The sequence below is a fragment of the Zalophus californianus genome, chromosome 1 (genome assembly GCF_009762305.2).
Source record: "Zalophus californianus isolate mZalCal1 chromosome 1, mZalCal1.pri.v2, whole genome shotgun sequence".
NCBI lineage: Eukaryota > Metazoa > Chordata > Mammalia > Carnivora > Otariidae > Zalophus > Zalophus californianus.
The window spans coordinates 70,069,604-70,093,622 of NC_045595.1; the positions used below are offsets into that span (position 1 = coordinate 70,069,604).

The following is a 24,019-nucleotide window of genomic DNA, read 5'->3' on the forward strand; positions in this document are numbered from 1 at the left end:
ATGCTATTTTTCCCAATCTCGCCAGAAACGATCCTTTCAGAACAAGAGATAACACACTACCTTAAAATTCTTAGTTTTAAGTTATAAACTATTTAAAGTAACAAAAACATTTTTGTTTATACCAAATACTTACATACAACTATATCCTATATACAATGCCCTCAAAAAATGGACTTTTTCTCATAACCCAATTTCCTCTTAAATGTCACCACTTTGGATGCCCCTAGTGTCCCGTTACACTGTATCTCAGAAATGTCCCCATATTCATGACATTAGCTAAAATTGCACTGGCAAATAATCTTCATGCAAGGACAGTTATGTACCATATCTTCATTGTTCAAAGGAGTATCCATTGGTTACATGTGACTATTGAGCACTTAAAATACAGCTGGTACAAGTGAAGAAAAAATTTTTTGTGGAATTACTTTTAAATTTAAATTTTAATAACCACATATGGCTAGCAGCTACCACATTAGACAGAGTAGATCTAAAATGTAGTTCCTTCTTCATGTATTTACTTGTTTATTATGTGTTTCCCCCACCAGCCTAGAAGGCCCATGAATGCAAGGCTTGGTACTACTCACCAATACCAACACCAAGACAGTCCCTCGCATCAAGTAGGCCCTCAATAAATGTTTGTTGAATGAACAGAACATCCACATCAAATATAAGGTAAGTAAACATATTAATAGGAAAGGAGTGAACATACGACTACACGAGGTAAACAAAAGTGGGAAAGGGTTTTCAATATAAATCTCAAAAAAAAATTTAAGGCTAACATCACTAAATGAGAAAAAGATTCCTTGTAAACTAAAAGCAATATAACCTACAACGGGTACTGTTATACACCACGTAACAAAGAACACTCAAGAGTAATAGGAAACTTCAACCTTCTTCTCTTCCAAGCACAGCAAGGAGGCTACAGTGAATACATGTGTACAAGCATTCATAATAAAACTAGCAAGGTCAAAGTAACAGATGTATATACCAAACTTACTACAATCTACAAACAGTGACCACACTTACTCAGTGAGAGGCAGGATAGGGCAGTATTTATTACTCTGGAATGAAATGTCCTGGGCCCAGCCTTGTCCCCACCACAAAGTGGGGGAAGCGGGGGTGGGGGAGAGGGACAGTTCCTTGGGTTACTCATCCTTCATGTGCCTGGTTACTTTTATGTTAAATAGGACTTACTACAATATGTACCTCAAGTTGTTCAAAGAACCAAAAGAGATAATCCACGTGAAGAAATTACCATGTTGTCCGACATTTAATATATGCTGTATGGGTTAGCTACTATTACCAAATCACTTACTACATTAATAACATTTTTAAAAAATGATTTTGTATTGGGCGCCTGGGTGGCTGAGTCGGTTAAGCATCTGCCTTCAGCTCAGGTCATGATCCCAGGGTCCTGGGATCGAGTTCCGCATTGGGCTCCTTGCTCTGCGGGGAGACTGCTTCTCCCTCTCCTCCCCACTTGTGCTCTATCTCTGTCTCTCTCTCTCTCTCTCTCTCTCAAATAAATAAAATCTAAAAAAAAAAAAAGATTTCATATTACACCACAAAGATAAATGCACAGAATCCTCAAAGGCAGAAATTCTATAGAACATATTATGTTATAAAACTGAAATAGCAAATATAAAGCAAAAAAAAAAAAAAAAACCTAAACATTTGTAAATTCAGAGGCACTTTTGTGTATCTTATGTGTCAAATGAAAACTGAAAATGTCCATCAGGCACAATCATAATCAACACAAAAGCACAAGTTGAAACTTAGACATTTTTCTGCTTTACACTGAAGACTGGACACTGACACCCACCTTTCCGTTCTGTCAAGAGTCTGCAAAAAGAAAACATAATTTATAATTAAATGATAACTGGAAACAGAAAGAAGGGCTGAAAGTAGACCAAAATGTTTGAGGAAATCCCAGATGACAAGCATAGAGGAAATCATATTGACAGAAAATGAACAGAAGAAATCCCTAAGAACCACAGATAAAGACAGATCTTCCCAAGGAAACCCCCAGAGACTCAGAGTAAACTAAAGCAGAAGGCAAAGATGAGATGAGCCATTGGACGATCACCAGATTACAAAACCGCACAATGAACAAGTGGGCCAACCAGGTCCTGCTGTCTTCCCATCTCCCTCCTGGGTACACAAAATAAACCCTACAGTCCTGGCCTCCAGGATTAAAATGGAAAATTATTCCTATAGTAAGCAATCTACCCTAAGGTTGGATACAGATGTGGATGTGGGAACCAGAGACTGTGGTCCTCTACACCAGATACTAGAGTGGAAAAGAGGATTAATGGAGGAAAGCCAGCTCCATCCCAAAGAAAAACCCATCCTGGCAACTCTTGAGTAGGCCTCCAGCCTGCCTACCTGCTCTTTAGCCAGCTGGGCTCCCAACATGTAAGTCAACCAGCCAACAGGCATCACCACTCACATGCCCGCCCTTTACTTTAAAGAAGTTGCTGGAGAAACAGGCCTAGAGAAGCATAGGGGAAATTTGTATTGCCAACTTCTATACTGATCAATTCAACCATTGATTCATAATATAAATAAGTACCAAAGACCACCAAGAATTTGAGGAACTAACAGCACTAAAAAGCGAGACCGTGATGAAAAAGAAGTGACCCACAGGCTAAGGAGGTAAGAATAGAACTTGTATAATCCTACTGTTAAAACTTAAATATTAGTCATAATATTTATAACCCTAAATTCTGTTCCAAAACAGAATTTTTATAACCCTACAATTTGTCCTCAAATTCAAAAATACATTATAGACCAATACAGGCTGCTAAAGAATCAGAATACAATGAAAAAACGTTTCATATGATTGTTAAAATAAAATAGAGATCCTCAAGAATAAAATGAGCAGGGATAAATATCAAACCTGAAAGCTCAAAGATAAAATCAGGGAAGAACATAAAGTCTGGCAGTTCTTCAAAAGGCTGAACAAAGAATTACTATATGACCCAACAGTTCCACTACTATGTATATATCCAAGAGAAATGAAAACATCTGTTCACATAAAATCTTGTGCACAAATGTTCACAGCAACATTTATAAAAGCCAAATTTGGAAACAACCCAAATGTTCATCAAGAATGGATAAACAAAATATGATATTATCATACAAGGGAACATTATCCAGTCATAAAAAGAATGAAGTACTGATACATACTACAACATTGATAAACCCTGAAAACATTATGCTAAGTGAAAGAGGCCACATAAAGAATTAAATAATTCTGTATATTTCATTTATATGAAATGTATTTCATATAAAAATTTTCATATAAAAATTTTCATATAAAAATTTCATTTATATGAAATATACAAAATAGGTAAATCTATAGATAGAAAGTAGATTAGTGGTTTGCAGGGACCAGAGGGACGGGGCAATAGATATGGGGTTTCATTGGATGATGAAAATGTTCTGTAATTAGGTAATGGTGATGGTTGCACAACTTTGTGAATATGCTAATAACCACTGAATTTACAGTTTTTAAAAAAGAATTTCCATCACATCTACAAACACAAAGAAAAAAAAAATCACAGAATCGTATCAATACATGAGGAAAAAGCATTTGACAAAAATCTAAGACCCATTCATGATAAAAACTCTTAGTAAACTAGAAATAGAGGGGGAACTTCTTTAACTTGATAAAGACTATCTACAAAAAACCTACAACCAATATCCTACTTAATACTGAAAAACTCAAAAATTTCCCACTAAGATCAGGTACAAGGCAAGGCTGTTGCCTCTCACCACCACTCTTCAATATCATACTGAAAGCTCTAGCTAATGCAATAAGACAAGAAAAGGAAACAAAAGGTAGATTAAGAGGGAAGAAATAAAGCTGTCTTTGTTCACATAGGATATAACTGCCTGTAGAAAATCCTAAAGAATTGACTCCCCTTCCCCTCCCCCTGCCCAAAAAAAAAAAACCTCCAGGAAGTAGTGATTATGGCAAGGTGCAGGATACAAGGTTAACATATAAAAGTCAATTTTGGGCGCCTGGGTGGCTCAGTTGGTTAAGCAACTGCCTTCAGCTCAGGTCATCATCCTGGAGTCCCAGGATCAAGTCCCACATCAGGCTTCCTGCTCGGCAGGGAGTCTGCTCCCTCTGACCCTCCCCCCTCTCATGCTCTTTTTCATTCTCTCTCTCTCAAATAAATAAAATCTTTAAAAAAAAAAAAAATCACTTCCTTATTTACCAGCAATGAACAAGTGACATATGAAATTAAAAACATGACACCATTTACATTAACACCCCAAAACGAAGTTTTTATGAATAAATCTAATGAAATATGTACAGGACCTATATCAGAAACTACAAAACTACAATTAATGAAATCAAAAAACTAAGAAAATAAAGAGGTTATTACATATTCATGGATAAGGAAACTCAATATTGTCCAGATGTCATTTTCTCCCAATGTGATCCTGAGATTCGATAGAATTCCAAAGAAAATCCCAGCAAGTTATTTTATGAATATTGATACACTAATTCTAAAGGTTTATATGGAGAGGCAGAAGATCCAGAATAGCCAACACAATATTGAAAAAGAAGAGCAAAGCTGGAGGACTGATGCCACCTGACTTCATCAAGGTTCACTACGAAGTTACAGTCATCAAGACAGTGTGGTATTAAGAATGAACAAAAAGGTCAATGGAACAGAACAGAGAACTAAGAAATAGACTCACACAAATATACTTAAAGGATCTCTGACAAAGGAGCAAAGACAATACAATGGAGCAAAGATGGTCTTTTCACAAATGGTGCTAGCATACATGCAAAAAAAAAAAAAAATGAATCTGGAAACAGATCTTACTCACTTTACAAAAATTCAAAACAGATCAAAGACCTAAATGTAAGATGTCAAAATATAAAACTGCTAGAAGGTAACATAGGGGAAAAAAAAAAAAAACCTACATAACCTCAGGTGTGGCAAGGACTTTTTAGATACAACCACCAAAGGCACAGACCATGAAAGAAATAATAACCTGGACTTTATTTAAATAAAAACTTCTATTCTGTGAAAGATAACATCAGGAGAATGAAAAGACAAGCCACAGACTGGAAGAAGATATCTACAAAAGGCATACCAGATGTAAGACTCTCTTTCAAAATGCGCAAAGACCTCTTAAAACTCAACAATAAGAAAACAACCCAATGAAAAAGTGAGCCAAAGATCTTAGCAGATACCTCGGCAAAAAAGATAAACAGATGGCAAATAAAAATATGAGAAAACACTCCACATCATATGTCATCAGGGAAATGCAAATTAAAACAATATACTACTATACCCCCATAAGAATGGCCAAAATCCAAAACACTGACAACACCAAATGTTAGCAAGGCTATGGAGCAACAGGAACTCTCATTCATTGTTGATGGGAATACAAAATAGTACAGCCACTTTGGAAGACAGTTTGGAAGTTTCTTACAAAACTAAACATACTCTTACCACCCAATCTAGCAATTATACTCCTTGGGACTTACCCAAAGGAGTTGAAAGCATATGTCCACATGGTGTTTACAGCAGCTTTATTCATAAACACTAAACTTGGAAGAAACCAGGGTATACTTCAGTATGTGAATAAAGTGTGGTACATGAAGACAAGGAGATGTTTGGCACTAAAAAGAAATGGGGGAGCTGTCAAGCTATGAAAAGAGATGGAGGAAACTTAAATGCATATTTACTAAGTGAAAGAAGCCAATCTGAGGCTACATATCGTAGGATCCCAATATTGTAGGATTCCCAGTAGGGCATTCTGGAAAAGGCGGAACTACGGAGAAAGTAAAAGTTCAGTGATTGTCAGAGGGATGAATAGACAGAACACAGATTTTTTAAGGCAATGAAAACACTCTGTATGATACCATAAGGACAATACAGGTCATTATACAGTTGTCCAAACCCATGGACATATAAAACCAAGAGTGAACTGTACTGTAAGCTATGAACCGTGGGTGATTATAATGTGCCAATGTAGGTTTATCAGTTCCAACAAACGTACTGCTCTAGTGGGGGATGGTGATAACAGGGGAGGCTAGCCTGTGTGGGGGCAGGAGGTATAGGAGAAATCTCTGTACCTTCCTCTGAATTTTGCTGTAACTTAAAACTGCTCTAAATAATAAAAATACAAACAAAAAACATGAGTTTTATGATATGTAAATTATATCTCAACAAGAGAAAGCAAAAGAAAATGAAGAGTCAAGAAACAGGAGGGGCACCTGGGTGGCACACTCCGTTAAGCATCTGACTCTTGGTTTCAGCTTAGGTCATGATCTCAGGGTCATGAATTCGAGCCTCATGTTGGGCTCTATGCTCAGCGTGGAGTCTGCTTGAGATTCTCTCTCCCTCTCCCTCTGTCCCTCCTGTTCTCTCTCTCTCTCAAATAAATCAATCTAAGAAAATAGAAAAATAAAAATAGAAAATAAAATAAAAATAAAAAAATAAATATAAATAAAATAAAATAAAAATAAAAAAATAAAAATAAAAAATAATAAAATAAAATAAATTAAATAAATAAATAATAAAAAATAAAAATAAAATAAAAAATAAAAATAGAAAGAAAAGAAGAGAGGAAATCCCACACCCATCCTTATAGAACTTTCAGGGGCAGAAAAAGGATGAAACACAGAAGAGATCCTAAGGAAACAGGGAAGCTAAAGAAAGCCTGAAGCACTTAGACTTAATTTGCCAAAACAAATTAGTAAAAAGAAATACACATTCCAATAAAATTTCACAGGCCTAGAACAAACAGAAAAATCCAGACACTGAAAAACAATCAAACTAGTCACATATAAAGAAGAAAAACACAGGCTGGCCTTAAGTCTTCCAGAGCTGTGCAAACAGAGCAAGCTCCAAAGCATGGCACAGGGGTGAGTGAGCCCAAGGGCACAAGAAGGTCTCAGTCAGGCAGCCCCCTAAGCCTAAACCCTAAAACCAGAGAGAAAGCCTTGAGGAGGTAACAACTAGAGAAGCAGAGACTCAGAGATCTTTAGTAAAAAAAGAAAGAAAAGAAAAACTACTGAAAAAAAATGAAATCCAATCAACTAAGAGGTGAAACAGAGCAAAAAATTCACAAATAAACTGTATTTAAAAAATTGATGATGAACACTTGTTTACCTTATTCAACTGTCAAACTTATACCAAAAGTTAGAAAGCCCTTCCTAAACTTTATGACTCCCAAGGGACCCCAACTAAGCAACATAATCTTAAGAAAAAAGTTGGAGGTCTCACACTTTCTGACTGCAAAACTTAACTATTACAAAGCTGTGGTAATCAAGACGCTGTGGGACTGGCATAAAGACTGATATTTAGACTAAATAAACCCTCACATATCTGGTTAAAGGATTATCGACGAGGGTGCCATTCAATGGGGAAAGAATAACCTTTTCAACAAATGGTGCTAGGAAAACTGTATATGCATGTGCAAAAGAATGAAGTCAAACCCTTACCTAACGCCATATACAAAAATTAACTCGAAATGGATCAAAAACCCAAATATAAAAGCTAAAACTGTAAAACTCTTAGAAGAGATGAAAAGCTTTAAGACACTGAATTTGGCAATGGATTCTTGCATATGACATTAAAAGCACAGGCAACAAAAGAAAAAGTGGAAAATGTGAGTTTCAAAGGACACTACCAAGAGTGAAAAGACAACCCACAGAATGGGAGAAAATATTTGCAAGTCACATAATCTGATAAGGGGTTAATACCCAGAAGCTATGAAGAACTCTTACAAATCAACATAAAACAACCCAATTAGAAAATAGCCAAAGAACATGAATGGACATTTCTCCAATGGAGATAAACAGATGGTCAATAAGTACATGAAAAGATGCTCAACATTACTAGTCATCAGTGAAATGCAAATCAAAACCACAATGACTTACAGCTTCACACCCATCAGGATAGCTACTATTTAAAAAAAAAAAAAATGATGATGAAGAGGATGTGGAGAAATTGGAACACTTGTACACTGCTAGAGGGAATGTACAGCCACTGTGGAAAACAGTATGATGTCTCCTCAAGAAATGAAAAGATAGAATTACCAAATAACCCAACAATTCCACTCCTAGGTATATACCCAAAATAACTGATAGCACAGACTCAAAGAGATATTTGCATACCAATGTTCATAGCAGTATTATCTGCAATAACCAAAGGTAGAAGCAACCTAAGTATCCAACAGGTAAAAAGATAAAATGTGGCATATACATCTAGGGGATGTTAATCAACCTTAGAAAGGGAGGGCCTTCTGATACATGCTACAACATGGCTGAACTCTGAAAATGTTAAGCTAAGTGAATTAAGCCAGCTGCAAAAAGATGTTTATGATCCAATTACATTAGGTATAAAATAAGCAAATTTATAGAAACAAAAAGTAGAAGTTTACCAGGACTGGGAGAAGGGGAATGGGGAGCTAAAGTTTAATGGGTAATGGCTTCAGTTTAGGATGATGAAAAAGTTCTGGAAATTGATAGTGATGATGGTTGTACAGAAACCACTGAATTGTATACTTACTAAAATGGTCAATTTCATATGATGTATATTCCCACAGTTAATACAGTTAATACAGTTTAAGATATTATGCATTATTATATGTGGATTATATACCACAATAAAGTTGACTGGCAAAGGACACAAAATTTTATAAACATCCACTGTTGAAAGCTCTAACAAAAGGGCATTTTTATACACACCAACTGGGAATGCATGTCAATACAGTTTTTCTAAAGAATGTTTAAGCAATTTATCAGAAGTAGCAGAACTATTTATTGCCTTGTACTCATTTGTTCTAATTCTATAAATCTGCCCTAAGGGGAAAAAGAAAAAACAAACAGGCACCAAGATTTAAACACAAAAATGTTCATCGACGTATTATTTACAATGTTATAATATTATCCAAAAATAGGGAACAGGGTAAATTAAATGATCAGGCATTCCTAGCATAGAAGAAAAGGCATACCTTGAAAAAAATCCTAGACAAATAGTTGATGACATTAAAAAATACATAACATATCGGTGCCTGGGTGGCTCAGTTGGTTAAGCAGCCGACTCTCGATTTCGGCTCAGGTCATGATCTCAGGGTCGTGAGATCGAGCCCTGCGATGGGCCCCATGCTGAGCGTGGCACCCGCTTAAGATTCTCTCTCTCCCTCTCCTTCTGCTTGCTCTCTCTCTCTCAAAAAAAGTACATGTTATAAGGAGAAAAGAAACATTTTTTTAATTTTATTTAAATTCAATTAACATTATATAATCTATTATTAGTTTCAGAGGTAGAGAGCAGTGATTCATCAGTCTTATATAACACCCAGTGCTCATTACATCACGTGCCCTCCTTAATGTTCATCATCCAGTTACCCCACTCCCTGACCTCTCCCCGCTCCAGCAACCCTCAGTTTGGAGAAACAAAAAATTCTATCATGTTATTCTATTTTGTTTTCTATATGCTGAACAAAGCCAAGGAATAAACACATCTACTTCAACAGTGGTTATCCCCCAGCTAAGTTGAGGACCCTTATATGCTGTTAAGGGGATATGACCTGGGTCAGAGAAGGCCCCGCTGGAAGAACTGGTGTTTGAATGGAGGAAGACAATAAAAGAAGGTTCCAAGCAGAGGATTTGTGCACCTTATTATTTATCATTTTCCTCAAACACAAGCTGTTTTATAATGAAGCTTCAATCTAAAAGATGGGGGGGGGAAACAGTACTTGGAAAGGAAAAAAAAAATGTCTATTTTTTACAAGTCAGCAGGGGGCACCCCATTCAAGGATATAAGTTTTAGCTGAAGTGTTGGTTTTTTTGGTTTCTTTTTAGTGAGCACACCACAAACCCTCTCAGAAGTTTTACATGCTCAAAAATCACCTAAAAATCCTATTTGCAATGCCAAGTTTTACCTGGGGGAAGTAACCTTAGAAGATGCATAACAAAAATTATCCAAAAAAAAAAAGCATTTTGTGAATATCTCATTTCCCCCAAATTTCGCCAACATGGAAGAATAATTGTTATTAGCACATTTCACAAAACCCCTTCACCTTTATGTTTTCGTGTGCTTCTCTAAATGAAATACAAGATAAGCAGGCTTAAGAATACCAAGCACAACCACTGCAACCTCCACGCCCCAACAACTACCACCCACCCAGGAAGAATCAGACACCATGCAAAGTAGCTCATGTACTTATCTCGTTCAAAGTTTAACTATTAACATCTACGAGGTAGATACACTATCCCCATTTTACAGTTGAGGAAACGGAGGCTCAGCACTTAAGGCAATTTGCCCAGAAGGCAGATCTGTGACTCACACCCAGGTCTGTCTGTATCCGAAGCCCATGCAATTCCATTGCCCCACACAGGGCCCCCTCCCCCACCATGGAGCTGCAACTCAGAAAGAGGTAATCATCCGGTCTCACTGGCCACCGGAGCCCAGAGCCTTCTAACCTTTATTTAATGTGTTTTTCCACCATGGTATGCTGCCTGCATAATAAGCAAATATACATCCTTCCATCAGGGGCTTACAGAGCATAATCCCATTAGATTTTAAATAACATCATGAGGAAGTCATGCATCACGTAAGGGAAAGATAAGAGTCACAAGGGAAAACTCTGCAGGAAGCAAAACTAAAACACAGGAGGAATCAAGTGTTTAATAAAGAACACTCAAAAGGGCACCTGGGTGGCTCAATCGCTAAGCGGCTGCCTTCGGCTCAGGTCATGATCCCAAGGTCCTGGGATCGAGCCCCACATCGGGTTCCCTGCTCAGCGGGAAGCCTGCTTCTCCCTCGCCCACTCCCCCTGCTTGTGTTCCCTCTCTTGTTCCCTCTCTTGCTGTGTCTCTGTCAAATAAATAAATAAAATCTTAAAAAAAAAAAAGAATACTCAAAAGAAGAACAGTAACAAAGTTTCCAGATGTAGTTTATATAATCCTAGAATTATATTTATAATAGTTTAAGGCCTATTTTGAAATCTTTTTAAATTTGCAGTTGGGATACCTATGATTTGCCTATGACTGCCTATGATTCAGAGTAATTATTACTTCAGTATATAAGAATTTGGACCTATGTGCTTTTGATAAATGTTGTAACTATTAATGAATAATTTATTAAATATAAATGATACTTACATATCCCAGTTTGGAGCTATTCGCAAATGCTGGATTAGCAACTGGAACTAGAATTAAAAAAAATAAGATGTACATTTCATTCATGAAATGACACAGAAAGTGACTAACACATCTGACCTGTAGACAATGGAAAAGTGAACCCTGCACTAGGAGACAACAAAAAAAGTTCAAGATTACTGTCTATTCAACTGCTTTCAGATGTGAGGATTAAATAATTTCGGCAAACCTATAATCTTGATAAATCATTTTTTTCCACTGTAATTAGATCAAATTAATATTTTAGCACTAATTTTTTAATCTCAACAGAAATATAAAAGTTACATGCAAAAGGCACACTGCAAGGACCAGGAAAGGAGTCTTTACAACCAAACTACGTACCAGCGGGGAATGGAGGAGCCGGGTAGCCACGTCCCGGTGTCCAGCCACAACACACAGATAGCAAAGGAGATTGAGCTTGGCTCGGGAGGCCCCCATGCTCTTCTCACTGGAGTCAATCTGTGAGCACACTTGTTGCAAAAAGTCATTCCAATCTTGGTCTTTTAGAAATACTAACTTATCCACTGGAGAGGAAAGAAAATGTTAAAAGTAGGTATCATGTAAAAAAAAAAAAAAAATGCTGAAAACACAAGAGAAATAAATGGAACATAGAATTTCAATAAATAAGATGAGGACTAAGAAAGTCCTAACTTTACAATGTCAAAACCAAAAAGTCCTCCGAAGATGACACTACTTTTATTTATTCTTCTAGATTCCTCTTTTTCTATCCAGGGAGACTTTTTCACTATGTGCATGGAAAACTATGCATAACAGATGCCTACAAGAGAATCATCCTGCAACCTAGAATCTAACAAAATACAAAGCTAAACTGTATTACAAAAAAGCAAAAATAGCCTTTGTATAAATAAAGCAATCTAGCCTTAAAATATCAGAAAAGCCAAGAACTGTACAGTTGTTAAAAGGTTCCAATGAAATTATTAAGCATAACAGGTTAATAGTCCTCTGGAAAGTCCAAGTCCAAACCCTCCACAAACAGAAAACAAAAACTGGGCAATGAGATGCCATCTAAAACTAACATAGTTTCAGTTAATTTCTATCTTTAAACAGAATAAGCTGTAATAATAATTTCTTAAAATAATTCAACATAAAGGGAGAAAGGGAAGGAATATTTTGAAATACTCTAAGGTTTTCATGAATAGTGGTTCTACTTGGCACAGTTTATTTAAATTTGAATATATTTTACTTTTAATTTACTTTGATTTGCTTTTAAATTATAGATTATACTCTAGCTATGATAACAAATTTTTTCTGGATCTAGCTTAATAGCTGCAAATAGATTTTATCAAACAAAATACACCAAAATTTAAGGCATAAAACAATTTCTGATGTTCATCCCAATTAAGACTTCCCATTAGGTGAAAGGAAACATAACAATCATCCTTTAAGTTACTTAAGTATCTCCATTCCCACACCACGAGATACCATAAGTATCTCCATTCCCACAAAAGTGAACCATCTGACCCCCGTTGTCAACTGCCCCACTCTCTGAAGTGGAATCTCAGTTCTTCATTATGGTCTCCACCCCTCTGTACCCACAAGAGCACCATAAGTGTTGAAAATTCAATGGACTCTACAAAGGGCAAGAGCAAGAGAAGGGCCCACCCAGCTTTACAGGAACTTTCACTCCCCCAAGAGTACATGGCAGCCCAGACTCAGCTGAGTAAGGTGAAACACTCGCACGAATGGATTATAGGTTTATAACATACACAGCTCTGCCCCAAGAATACAGCCAGGTGGCAAGAACACAGGAACTCAGCTATTCAATAAATAAGATATTCCATTTGCTATTAAATTTCTGATTTATACTTATCTTCTAAGAGTCCATGTGTTTGACAAGGCCGCTATAATCCTACCTGAATGTGCCGGTAGATGCAGTATCTTTGGATCAAATTTAATTGGTGGTTGTTTCATTATCTGTGGTAGAAAAAAACAAAAAAAACTTCTAAGACGCCTTTTGAGACAGCTATCTGTCTCCTAATATATTGCCTATTACCAGATTATAAATCAATTAGGGCAGAATAAAAAAAAAAAACTGAAAATTTGTCACTAAAAAGAATTCAACATTGCCCTTCAGCTTAAAATATACAAACACAGATAATAATTTATAAAAATAAAATCATTTCAGGGCACCTGTCTGGCTCAGTCAGTAGAACATGTGACACTTGATCTCTGGGTCGTGAGTTCAAACCCCACATTGAGGGTAGAGTTTACTTCAAATATGTAAAATTTTTTAAATATCAATTCAATTGATATCTGCAATAAACTAAAGCTTCATTTAAAAAGAAGCACTTTATCCCAGTAAGGATATCCTTAAAAGGATATCTTCTTAAGCTAATCAACCTCTAGGTTAGAAATTTAGTCATATCAACAAATACTTATTGGGTGCCTGAGAGGGTGAGGCAGTATGCTAAGTGCTACGGGGGATAACCAAGACATAAAAGACACAATCCTACGGTCAGAGAACTGATACTCTGGGAAGATAAAAACTGTTAAAAAAAAAAAAAAAATACAATATTGAACAATGCAAAATGGGCAGGACATAATTAGAGTTGGAACATTCCACAGAAAGAAAATTTTCTAAAATATTAGAGAATGCGGCAAGCACTCTAGGCTGACAAGGTTTATGGAAGAGCTGGAGGGAGGCTGAGGTTTTAAAGAATGGTAAGGACTTCGTGGTTGAATTAGAGAACAAATCCATTGCAGGAAGCTGTAAACAGCATTAATAGGGAAGCACACAATTGGTTCATTTAAGAAAGGGAAAAAAACAGGTAGTTTGCTCCATAAGTTTGGAACAACAAAGGGTACTTTCATCCTGAGACTTTTAATTAAAAATTTCAACCATCATCTCTATGTCTAAATCCTCCAAAACTTCTCTATAGAGAATTTTAAAAAGCTTAGCTGGTCGTATTCTTGCCAAAAATGTATAACCTCATACATACTAATCATAAGAAACACTTAGACAAACCCAGCTTGAGCGACAGTCTACAAAATACCTGACCAGTACTCTTCAAAATGTCAAGGTCATGAAAGCCAAGGTCAGGAAAGCTGAGAAATAACCACAAGGCCATGAAAGCCAAGGTCAGGAGGTAGGAGGAAAAGAAGGCCTAACAGCAAACTGTTAACAAGAGACCCTAGAACAGAAAAAGGACATCAGTGGTATAACTGGTAAAATTCAATAAATTTGGGAATTTAGTTAATAGCACAGTACCAATGTTAATTCCCTGGCTTTGCTAACCATTCTATGGGGCTATAAGATGCTAACATTAGGAAAAGCAGGGTAAAAACTATACAGGAACTCTACTATTTTTGAACCTTTTCTGTGTGTCTAAAATTAGAAGTTAAAACAATTTCTACTAAGGTTTCCCCAAAACAATTAAGTATGGTTATAAAAGAAATAAAGAAACAGAAAAAATATGGTCAAAAGATACTACAAACTCTTCTTAGAAGGTCCACTGGGAAAATGACCCATTACATTAAATTTGGCATGATACATAATTACTCTGCCAGATATCTGAACTCATGAAAAGAATTAGCTCCATTATGAAAAATTGTTGGGTAATCTATATTAAATCTTGTCTACCTAATAAATATGCATCCAAAAACCCGTTTGTTCTAAATTACAGTAATGTTCCCCAATGAGAGGAGAGAAAATGGCCATAAATTAAAAACAGAAGAAGACATTTAAAAAGAAAATTAAAATACAGAATAGGTAGTACAGAGGTCCTGAGAAATTAATTTTTCTTTTCTTAAGCAGAATACTCATCCTCCCCTAGTAATACAGCACTACATTCCAAGTAACATGAAGCAACAAAAATCACGCTGGGTATGACATGCACTGTGAATCAGGACTCCCCAAGCTCCCAGTGTCTCCCCACCATCTGGCCTGTGGTCCTGAGCACCTGTGAGAGGGCATGGTCTCCGTGTGCCCTGCCCACCCACCCCAGTCGGGGGAATGGTGGTCACCCACATCTGCTTTCCTAACACATCCACAACTACAGTGTTTGGAGAAATTCACCCAGTATACATGGATAAACGAAGGGACTGAGGACGAAGGTCTGAGGCCTAGAAGCCCATGGACAGAGGGGAGGCAGAGCTGATGCAGAAGAGGAAGAAACTCACCACTCAGTGAAGCCAAAAACAATGCAGGAAGAGAAGAGGGTTACAGACAGGGCGGGCATTAGAAATGTAGACACGTGGCACAAGTGACATAAAAGCAGACATGAGGAAAGGCAAAGAATATTTGCGATGAAAATATCACCAGGATTCCAGCTCCCAGGAAAGTCTAAAGCTCAGCCCTCAGCTGTTACAGCATCTTTCCACACCTTTGGATTGTCGATAATCGGGGTGACAACAAGATCAGAGTCCATGTAGATAAGCTCTCTCATCTGGGATTCCAGGTCCTGCTGACTCAGGCGTTCACTTGTATTCTGAAATAAGAACAAAAATGAGGCTTTGTTTCTGTGACTAGTGAAGAGCTTTTAAAAACTGAGCTCATAAGATGCTGAGTAAGACACCACTGGAAGGGTCACCTAGATTAGCACACCTCACTTTTCTATCAAAACACTTTCACAGTCTTCTTTGATCCTCACAAAGATCCTCAGTCCTCTGTATCATCATTCCCATTTTTTTCCTTTTTTTTTTTTTTTAATAACAGAAGGAAAACATAAAGCTCAGACAAAGTAAAAGACTTGTTTGTGTTTACCACAAAGGTTGGTTAGGACCAGAAAACAGATCTTCTGTAGTCTAATGTTCTAAGCTATGATGAGGCAAACTGGTTTTTCAATCACCAGCATGGTTTTTATCATTCATCCACTGAACACACATCACTTTATTCTGCTTTACAGAATATTCAGTACGAAGTTAAAAATTACAGCATAAAAGAATTTCAGGGTCAGTTAGTACCTGTTACCTAAGTGTTAAAACCCTCTATAAAAGCTGAAGTAGAGTTAACACAATGAAAATGAGTAACCAGATATTTGCCATCAGTTCCTTTGAGATGTTTCTTTGTGCTCAAACAGTAAACAGAACTCTCATTCCTAGTGCTATGTCTTAGGACCTCACATCAGACAAAATAAGAGGATTTATGCATTAAGAATTTCCACTGAAACACTGAACAGCAAACTGAACAAGACAGAAAACCAAATCAGTGAAGTGAAAAATGAGGAAATTATCCAAAACTGAGGCAGAGGCATGAAAAAAGGAATAGAATAATTAGCTAACAAAGTTCCTGGAAACCAAGACCACCCCTTTGCAATTTAGAAAACAGACATATATAAAAAAAATACATGAAGAGTAAGTATGAAACAACTTTGGAAAACAAAAATTTTAATGCTTAAAGGCATGGACTTTCAAGATAGAAAGACTTCAAAGAAAGGCCATAATGAATGACTTATATTCTAATATAATATATTCTTATAAGAATTAGGCAGACCAATTAGAAATTTATATGTAAAAATTAATTTCCTATATATAAACAAAATGTATGCACAGATAACAGATTACAAAAACGAAATACCAAGGATGCCTGGGTAGTTCTGCCTCCCCTCCACCCATGCTGGTGAGCATCCAACTCCTGATTTTGGCTCAGATCATGATCTCAGGGTCATTAGATCGAGAACTGCATCAGGCTCTGCACTAAATGTAGAGCCTACTCAAGATTCTCCCTCTCCTTCTGTCCCTCCCCACCCCTACTCACGCTCTCTCTATAAAAAAGAAAACCTACTCATGATAGCAAAAAATAAAATATAATGCTCAGGAATAAACTAAATGATCAAACACTACAATCTACTAAATGAAAAAAAATTAAGTTAAAAAATTATGTTCCCTTGTTTGAAAATGAACACATATGTATAGAACCAAAAGAAGATATGTCAAAATATAACCAGTAGTTCCTCTGGGTAATTAAATTACAAGTAGGTTTTGTTTTGGGTTTTTTGTTTTTTTTTTGTCCTCTTGTACAGTTTCTAAGTTTTCTACAATTTTTTTTTTTAAAGATTTTATTTGAGAGAGAGAGAGAGAGAGAGACAGCACAAGGTGGGAGAGCAGCAGAGGGAGAGGGAGAAGCAGGCTCCCCACTGAGCAGGGAGCCCAAGGTGGGGCTCCATCCCAGAACCTGGGGATCATGACCTGAGCCAAAGGCAGACGCTTAACCGACCGAGCCACCCAGGTGCCCCAAGTTTTCTAGAGGTATTATAAAAAGTGTGTAATTCAATCTAAAGTATCACTTAAAAAATTAGAAAAGATAAACTCTCATATAGTACTTATATAATTACTGCTTGAATATTCTCAATAAAATGATTAAGTGTTCTCTACAATAACCATGTGCCAGAAGAGATTCAACATCTATTTCAGATGCATTTTTTACTTTTACACTGATTTTCTATCTCACATATAACTAAACAATTATTGGCAGAATGAGATTATAATGCATTTATATTTCATTTCAATGCAGAAATAAGTTTCATGCAGTCCAAATGCATTTTACATTAAATAAAAATTACAGTAACAACTAAAAGCAAGTATATCTCTCAAGCACTAAATACAATGAGATAACTTGGAAAAACTTTAATTCAAAATATCTCTGCAGGGTGATAGACATTGGGGAGGGTATGTGCTATGGTGAGCGCTGTGAATTGTGTAAGACTGTTGAATCACAGACCTGTACCTCTGAAACAAATAATACATTATATGTTTAAAAAAAAAGAAGAAGAAGAAGAAGATAGCAGGAAGGGAAAAATGAAGGGGGCGAAATCAGAGGGGGAGACGAACCATGAGAGACGATGGACTCTGAAAAACAAACTGAGGGTTCTAGAGGGGAGGGGGGTGGGAGGATGGGTTAGCCTGGTGATGGGTATTAAAGAGGGCATGTACTGCATGGAGCACAAACAATGAATCATGGAACACTACATCAAAAACTAATGATGTAATATATGGTGATTAACGTAACAAAAAAAACTGAACGAAATTAAAGACCTAAACAAATAGACATTCCACATTCATGGAGGAAAACTTTACATTGTTAAAATGGCAATACTCCCCAAATTCAATGTCACTGCCATCACAATCCCAGCTGGCTTCTTTACAGAAACATGCAAAGTGCAAACTGATTCTAAAATTCACATGGAAATGCAAGGGATCCAGAATAGCCAAAAAAATCTTGAAAAAGAACAAAGCTGGAAGAATCATACCTCCTAACTTCAAAACTTACTAAAAAGCTATGGTGATCAAGACAGGCAGCTAGGGGTACCTGGGTGGCACAGTCATGTAAGCATCCAACTCAATCTGAGCTCAGGTCTTAATCTCAGGGTCATGAGTTCAAGCCCTGCATTGGGCTCCATGCTGGGCATGGAGTCTACTTAAAAAAAAAAAAAAAAAAGAAAGAAAGAAAAGAAAAAAAATTGGGGCACCTGTGTAGCTCAGTCAGTTGAGTGTCCAACTCTTGACTTCAGCTCATGTCATGATCTCAGGGTCGTGACACTGAGCCCTACACTGAGCTGTTTTGGGCCTGAAGCCTGCGTGGGATTCTCCCTCTCCCTCTTCCTCTTCCATTCCCCCTCCTCCCTCCCTCGCCCTTGTGCTTGCTCTCTTAGAAAAAAAAAAAAAAAAAAAAATAGCTAACCAGTTATTCTACTACCAGCATGAGAAGGATGCACAGATCAACAGACTAGAGAGTCCAGAAATAAACCTCACCTTTATAGTCGATTGATAGTCAACTAGAATGCCAAGATAATTGTGGAAAGAACAGTCTTTTCAACAAATGGTGCTGAGACAAATGGAAATCCACATGCAAAACAACGAAGCTGGACCCCCTGCCTCATGCCATATACAAAAATTAACTCAAATGAATTAAAGAGCTAAAGGTAAGAGCTAAGCATAGGCATACACCTTTGTAACCTTTAAGTAGCCAATGGCTTCTAAATTATGACACCAGGAGCATAAACAACAAACATGCACACAAAAAGATAATTTGAACTACATCAAAATTTAAAATGTCTGTGTGCTTCAAAGGACACCACCACCAAGTCACATACCCAGAATATATAAAGAATTTCTACAATTCAAATGGGTAAAGATTTGAATTCTTCCAAAGGAGATATACATATGGTCCATAAGCATACGAAAAGATACTCAACCTAATTAACCATCAGAAATGCAAATCAAAACTAGATGAAATTTCATACACCCCAGTATTGCTACCATGCAGCATGATTCACAGTAGCCCAAAGGCTAAAGCAACCAAAGTGTCCAAAGATGGATGAACAGGAAAACAAAACATGGTTTATACACACAATGGACTATTAGCTTTAAAAAGGAATGAAATTCTGACACATGCCACATGGATGGACCTTGAAGATAGCACGCTGAGTGTAATAAGCCAGACACAAAAGGGCAAATATTATATAGTTCCACTTGTAGGAGATGACTAGGCAGATTCACAGAGGCAGAAAGTAGAATCGTGGCTCCCAGGACTGAGAGGAAAGGGAGATGGGGAGCTATTGCTTAGTGGGTACACAGTCTCAGTTTGAGATATGAAAAAGTTCTGGAGATGGATGGTGGGAATGGTTGCACAAAAATGGGAAGGTACTCAATGACACAGAACTGTCCATTTAAAGATAGTGAAATGGTAAATTTTACATAGTCTATTTTACCACAATTAGAAAGCAAACGGAGAGTAACAAGTTTTGTTAGGGATGGGTAAACACTGGAATTCTCACCCACTGCTGGGGGACAATGTAAAATGGCACAGCTGTCTCGGAACACGGAGTTACCACACAATGCCACAATTACACTCCTACAGGTATGAGGAGAAATAAACACATGCCCACTCAAAACCGTGCATACGAAACTTCACAGCAGCACAATTTACAATAGCCACAAGGTGGAAATGACCCACATGTCCACTAACTGATGAATGGAAACATACAATGTGGTATATACAACAGATTATTTTTTGGCACTAAAAAGAAACATAGGACTGATACACACTGTAATTTGGATGAATCTTAAAAACATTAGGTTAGGTGAAAAAAAGCCAGTCACAAAAGAACACATATTGTGTTATTTCATTTACACGCAATGTCCAGAATAGACAAATGTATCAAGACAAAAATGCGTGGTTGCCTAGGGTCAGAGGAGAGAGAAATTGAGGGAAGATGGGAGTGACTGCTAATAGGTGTGCGGTTTCTTTGTGGGATGATGAGTGTTCTCAAGCTGACTGTGGTGATGGCTGCATGACTCCATGAATATGCTCAAAGCGCCTGAATTGTACACTCCAACTGGGTGAATGACATGGGATGTCAATCATATCTCAGGAAAGCTGTTATCAAAGAAATAACTATGAACCAACTCCCTCTTAAGAGTACTTACCAGAAAAACCAGTGATCAAAGATGACGACTTAATTGTAAATTTCGTCATTTCGATCATAGTTCAAAGATGAACTTGGCAATTATTCTTCTGAGTCTCTATATCATATGCGAAAAAAACAAAAAGTCCCCCTCTGCTCACCGTGACTGAAGGAGAAGTCTTCTGGGGTGAACGCTGAGTCCTATCCTCACCAGGACTTAATCCCACTGCAGTGCTCGTTCTTGGAGTTGGACGAGAACTGGAAAATACAGACCAGTCAACATTACTCACATTTTAGAAACTTTTACGTGTTTACTATTATCTGGAGGAGAAAAAAAAAAAAAACACACCTCATGGGAAAAAAAAACAGAATAATCAAGATTCTAGGTGATCTCATATATTTAAACCCTAATTTGTGATTATCCAACACTTTTTTTGTAAATGTCAAAGCAATTTCCTGGCTAATTTATTTCTTTTATTTATAGCACCTATGTTATATACAGTAGTTTCTATTTTAACTAAAAACCTTAAAACATTGATTTTATTATTTTTTAAATGTCTGCTGGTATCAGGATTGACATAATAAAATAGATCGGACTCTACAAAGGATGGAAAATATTTACAATTTCAGAATATGTTTGAAATGGAAAATGATCTTGGTACCTATTTAAGAAACAAGTTATAATCTGCATCTCTTTTTAATGATCCCTCCTATCCCTCCTACCCTTAAAATTGGTTGTCATACTCTGTGGGTCACTCCATTACTCCTGGGTCTCTGAGTTTTTCATTTTAAGAAATTTTTCCATTCAGATCATTAGGGTCTTTTACAATGAATTCCTTCAAATTCCCAAGTATCAAGATTCTCTCCTCTCTTTCACTTATCTGTTTATTCATTCCTTGAACAAGTCCTTATTTAACTCACAAAATATGCCAAAGATCAAAGTTTTTAAAAACTGAATTTAAAATGCCTAGAATGTATATAGATAAAGTTAACATATTTTATATTTAAATAGAGTAAAACAAGTCAGGAAACTTTAGTTCATTGTTACAACCCCTATGTCATTAAAATAAAACTATTTGTGTCTAAGACTAAAACTATAAATAAAATGTAACACTTAACACGTATTACTAAGATTTTAAATACATTGGTCTTAATCACATTAAAATACCATTTGATTTTTTGGGCGCCTGGGTGGTTCAGTCGGTTAAGCGACTGCCTTCGGCTCAGGTCATGATCCTGGAGCCCCGGAATCGAGTCCCACATCGGGCTCCCTGCTTGGCAGGGAGTCTGCTTCTCCCTCTGACCCTCCCCCCTCTCATGTGCACTCTCTCTCTCTCTCATTCTCAGTCTCTCAAAATAAATAAATAAATCTTTAAAAAAAAAATAAAAATAAAAAAATAAAATACCTTTGATTTTTTAATTATTTCGATGATTACATTATTAAGTAAACATTATTGAGGCCTCCATATAAAACAACACAACAAAAAACACCTGTTCTTTCCTGTGGGCCTTTATCCAATAAAGAAGCTGGCCTGCTAAAATTTCAAATCTAATTCTATTTGAAGGGAAAGTACAAAATGAAGAGGTTTCAACCCTTATGAATAGGTGGTTCAATTAAAAACTTTTAAAAATGCACAGCCAAGTCAACATTCCATTGGCCAGCACTTAACATTAACTTTGAAAGCAGAGAGTGAAACTGGAATTTGGCACTCATATCCCTGTCCTTTAGCTCTGTGTAACAGTTTGGCACCAGGACAACAGATGCTTCGGGAAGACCCTGTCATCTCCCATGGATTCTCTCCTGCTCTGTCAACATACATACCTGAGAAGAAACATGGACTCATTCGGTTGACCCCCAACAGTACTTTTAGGCCGCAACTCAGTTGGATTTTCTGTGGCAGGAAAGAAAAACATTATCCATAAAGGACCAAAAATACCATGAGAAGAGCAGGATGCAGACTTAAAGGAGTGGTAACAAAAACTAGAAACTCTCAGAAACAGCATTGTGAGCAGCAGGAACGTGCTCCAGTGAGAGCTCACCTAGTCTGAAAGAATGACTTAGTCGTTGACCACTCTTCTCCCCCTTGGCTTGTCTGCTCGGAGGCTTCAAAAACTCCTTGGAATCTTGTGTCCCAGAATGCTGCATCACTTTCCTGCTGTTCAACAGGAGAAAACCAACACAACCAAATTTACTTTTGAGCTTTCTATCATTTTCTGTGTAGAACAAGAGGTGGGAAAAGATCATTAACTTACAAGTAACATTTGGCAAAGCCGTGGAGTTGGAAAGTATGGTCACTGAGTAGCTAAAATGAGCACTCACTATACCAAAGGCATTGTACAGAGTCTATAAACCTTATCCCTGAGAAATAAATAGCAGCACTCAGATTGGGGAAAGAAACCAGAACTCAAAGTACCAATAAACCCACAGTGAGTTTCCATTTTTTCTCCTTCCAGTATTGCCTGGCCTGGACTCAAAGGCAATGAGTACAGACAAAAGGAGCCCCCAAGAGAAGCTTCCTATTTCTGTTCTAAGGAACAGGACACGGGACCTCTAAGGGTCAGAGCAGGGGAAATCCCCTGGTTTGTTTTGGTTTTTTGTTCTGTTTTGTTTCTTTTTCCATTTTATTCTGTTCCAGTCTCCGGGTAATCCTGCAGCAGCTAGCTGGGGAAACAGCAGCTTCTAGCCAGTGCCTACAACAGAGAGGGGCACCTCCTTTAATCACACAGCTATGATCTCAAGAACATGAGGCAAATCCCTGTTGCTCTGTTCTTTTTTTCTCCTATCTTGCTGTCCTCCTGCCACTTGGCCCCAAACACCTGCAGCAAGACATAAAAATTCTAAAATAGCATGACTAAGTGGGGTTTACTGTAGGATTGCAAGGCTGGCTCAATATTTGAAAACCAATTTATGTAAGAGTCCATAATCAGAGCCTAAAGAAGAAAACCCATATGATCTTATCAACTGATAGAAAAAGGCATTTGACAAAATTGAACATTCATTCAAACTACAAAGAGCAGCTACACAAACCTCCAGCTCATTTTACTTAATGGTGAAAGGCTGAAGGCTTTCACCCCAGAGGCAGAAACTAGGCAAAGATATTCACTTTCATCACTCCCGTTCAACATCTTACTGAAAAAGGCTTAGCAAGGGCAATAAGGCAAGAAACAAAATCAAAGGCATAGAGATTTAAAAGGGAAGATGACAAACTAAGGGCAGAGGTGTTCTGTGACTTGCTAATGCTAGAAGACCAGGACCAGGGCCCCACTTTCTGTAGTCCCCACAGACCCTAACACAATGGGGAGAACAGGATTGAATCTCACTGGATCAGAGAAACCCAAGTTTGGGAGAGACCTTAACTAAAACTCAGGCTTCTCTTATCCAATACACTGAATCTGCCAAGATGAAAATCCAGAATCAGACAATCATTCACCACTGAATAAGTGGAGGGGGAGCAAAGCCAATTAACAGAACTTT

At 37.2% G+C, this 24,019-nt stretch overlaps 1 protein-coding gene across 6 annotated transcripts in view; it reads right to left on the bottom strand.

Annotated features, from left to right (window-relative positions):
- ULK4 (unc-51 like kinase 4) overlaps window positions 1-24,019 on the bottom strand; it is a 604,302-nt gene that overhangs the window by 558,547 nt on the left and 21,736 nt on the right. For 5 of the 6 annotated variants that reach the window (XM_027585659.2, XM_027585655.2, XM_027585660.2 and 2 more), the window contains 7 exons: window positions 22,585-22,700; window positions 22,367-22,436; window positions 20,706-20,802; window positions 15,523-15,627; window positions 13,054-13,114; window positions 11,522-11,703; window positions 11,144-11,190 (listed from right to left, as the gene is read on the bottom strand). In XM_027585659.2, coding sequence (XP_027441460.2) covers window positions 11,144-11,190; window positions 11,522-11,703; window positions 13,054-13,114; window positions 15,523-15,627; window positions 20,706-20,802; window positions 22,367-22,436; window positions 22,585-22,700 — 678 coding nt within the window. The remainder of the gene's footprint in view (window positions 1-11,143; window positions 11,191-11,521; window positions 11,704-13,053; window positions 13,115-15,522; window positions 15,628-20,705; window positions 20,803-22,366; window positions 22,437-22,584; window positions 22,701-24,019) is intronic. The other variant, XM_027585657.2, reaches the window with a different exon arrangement.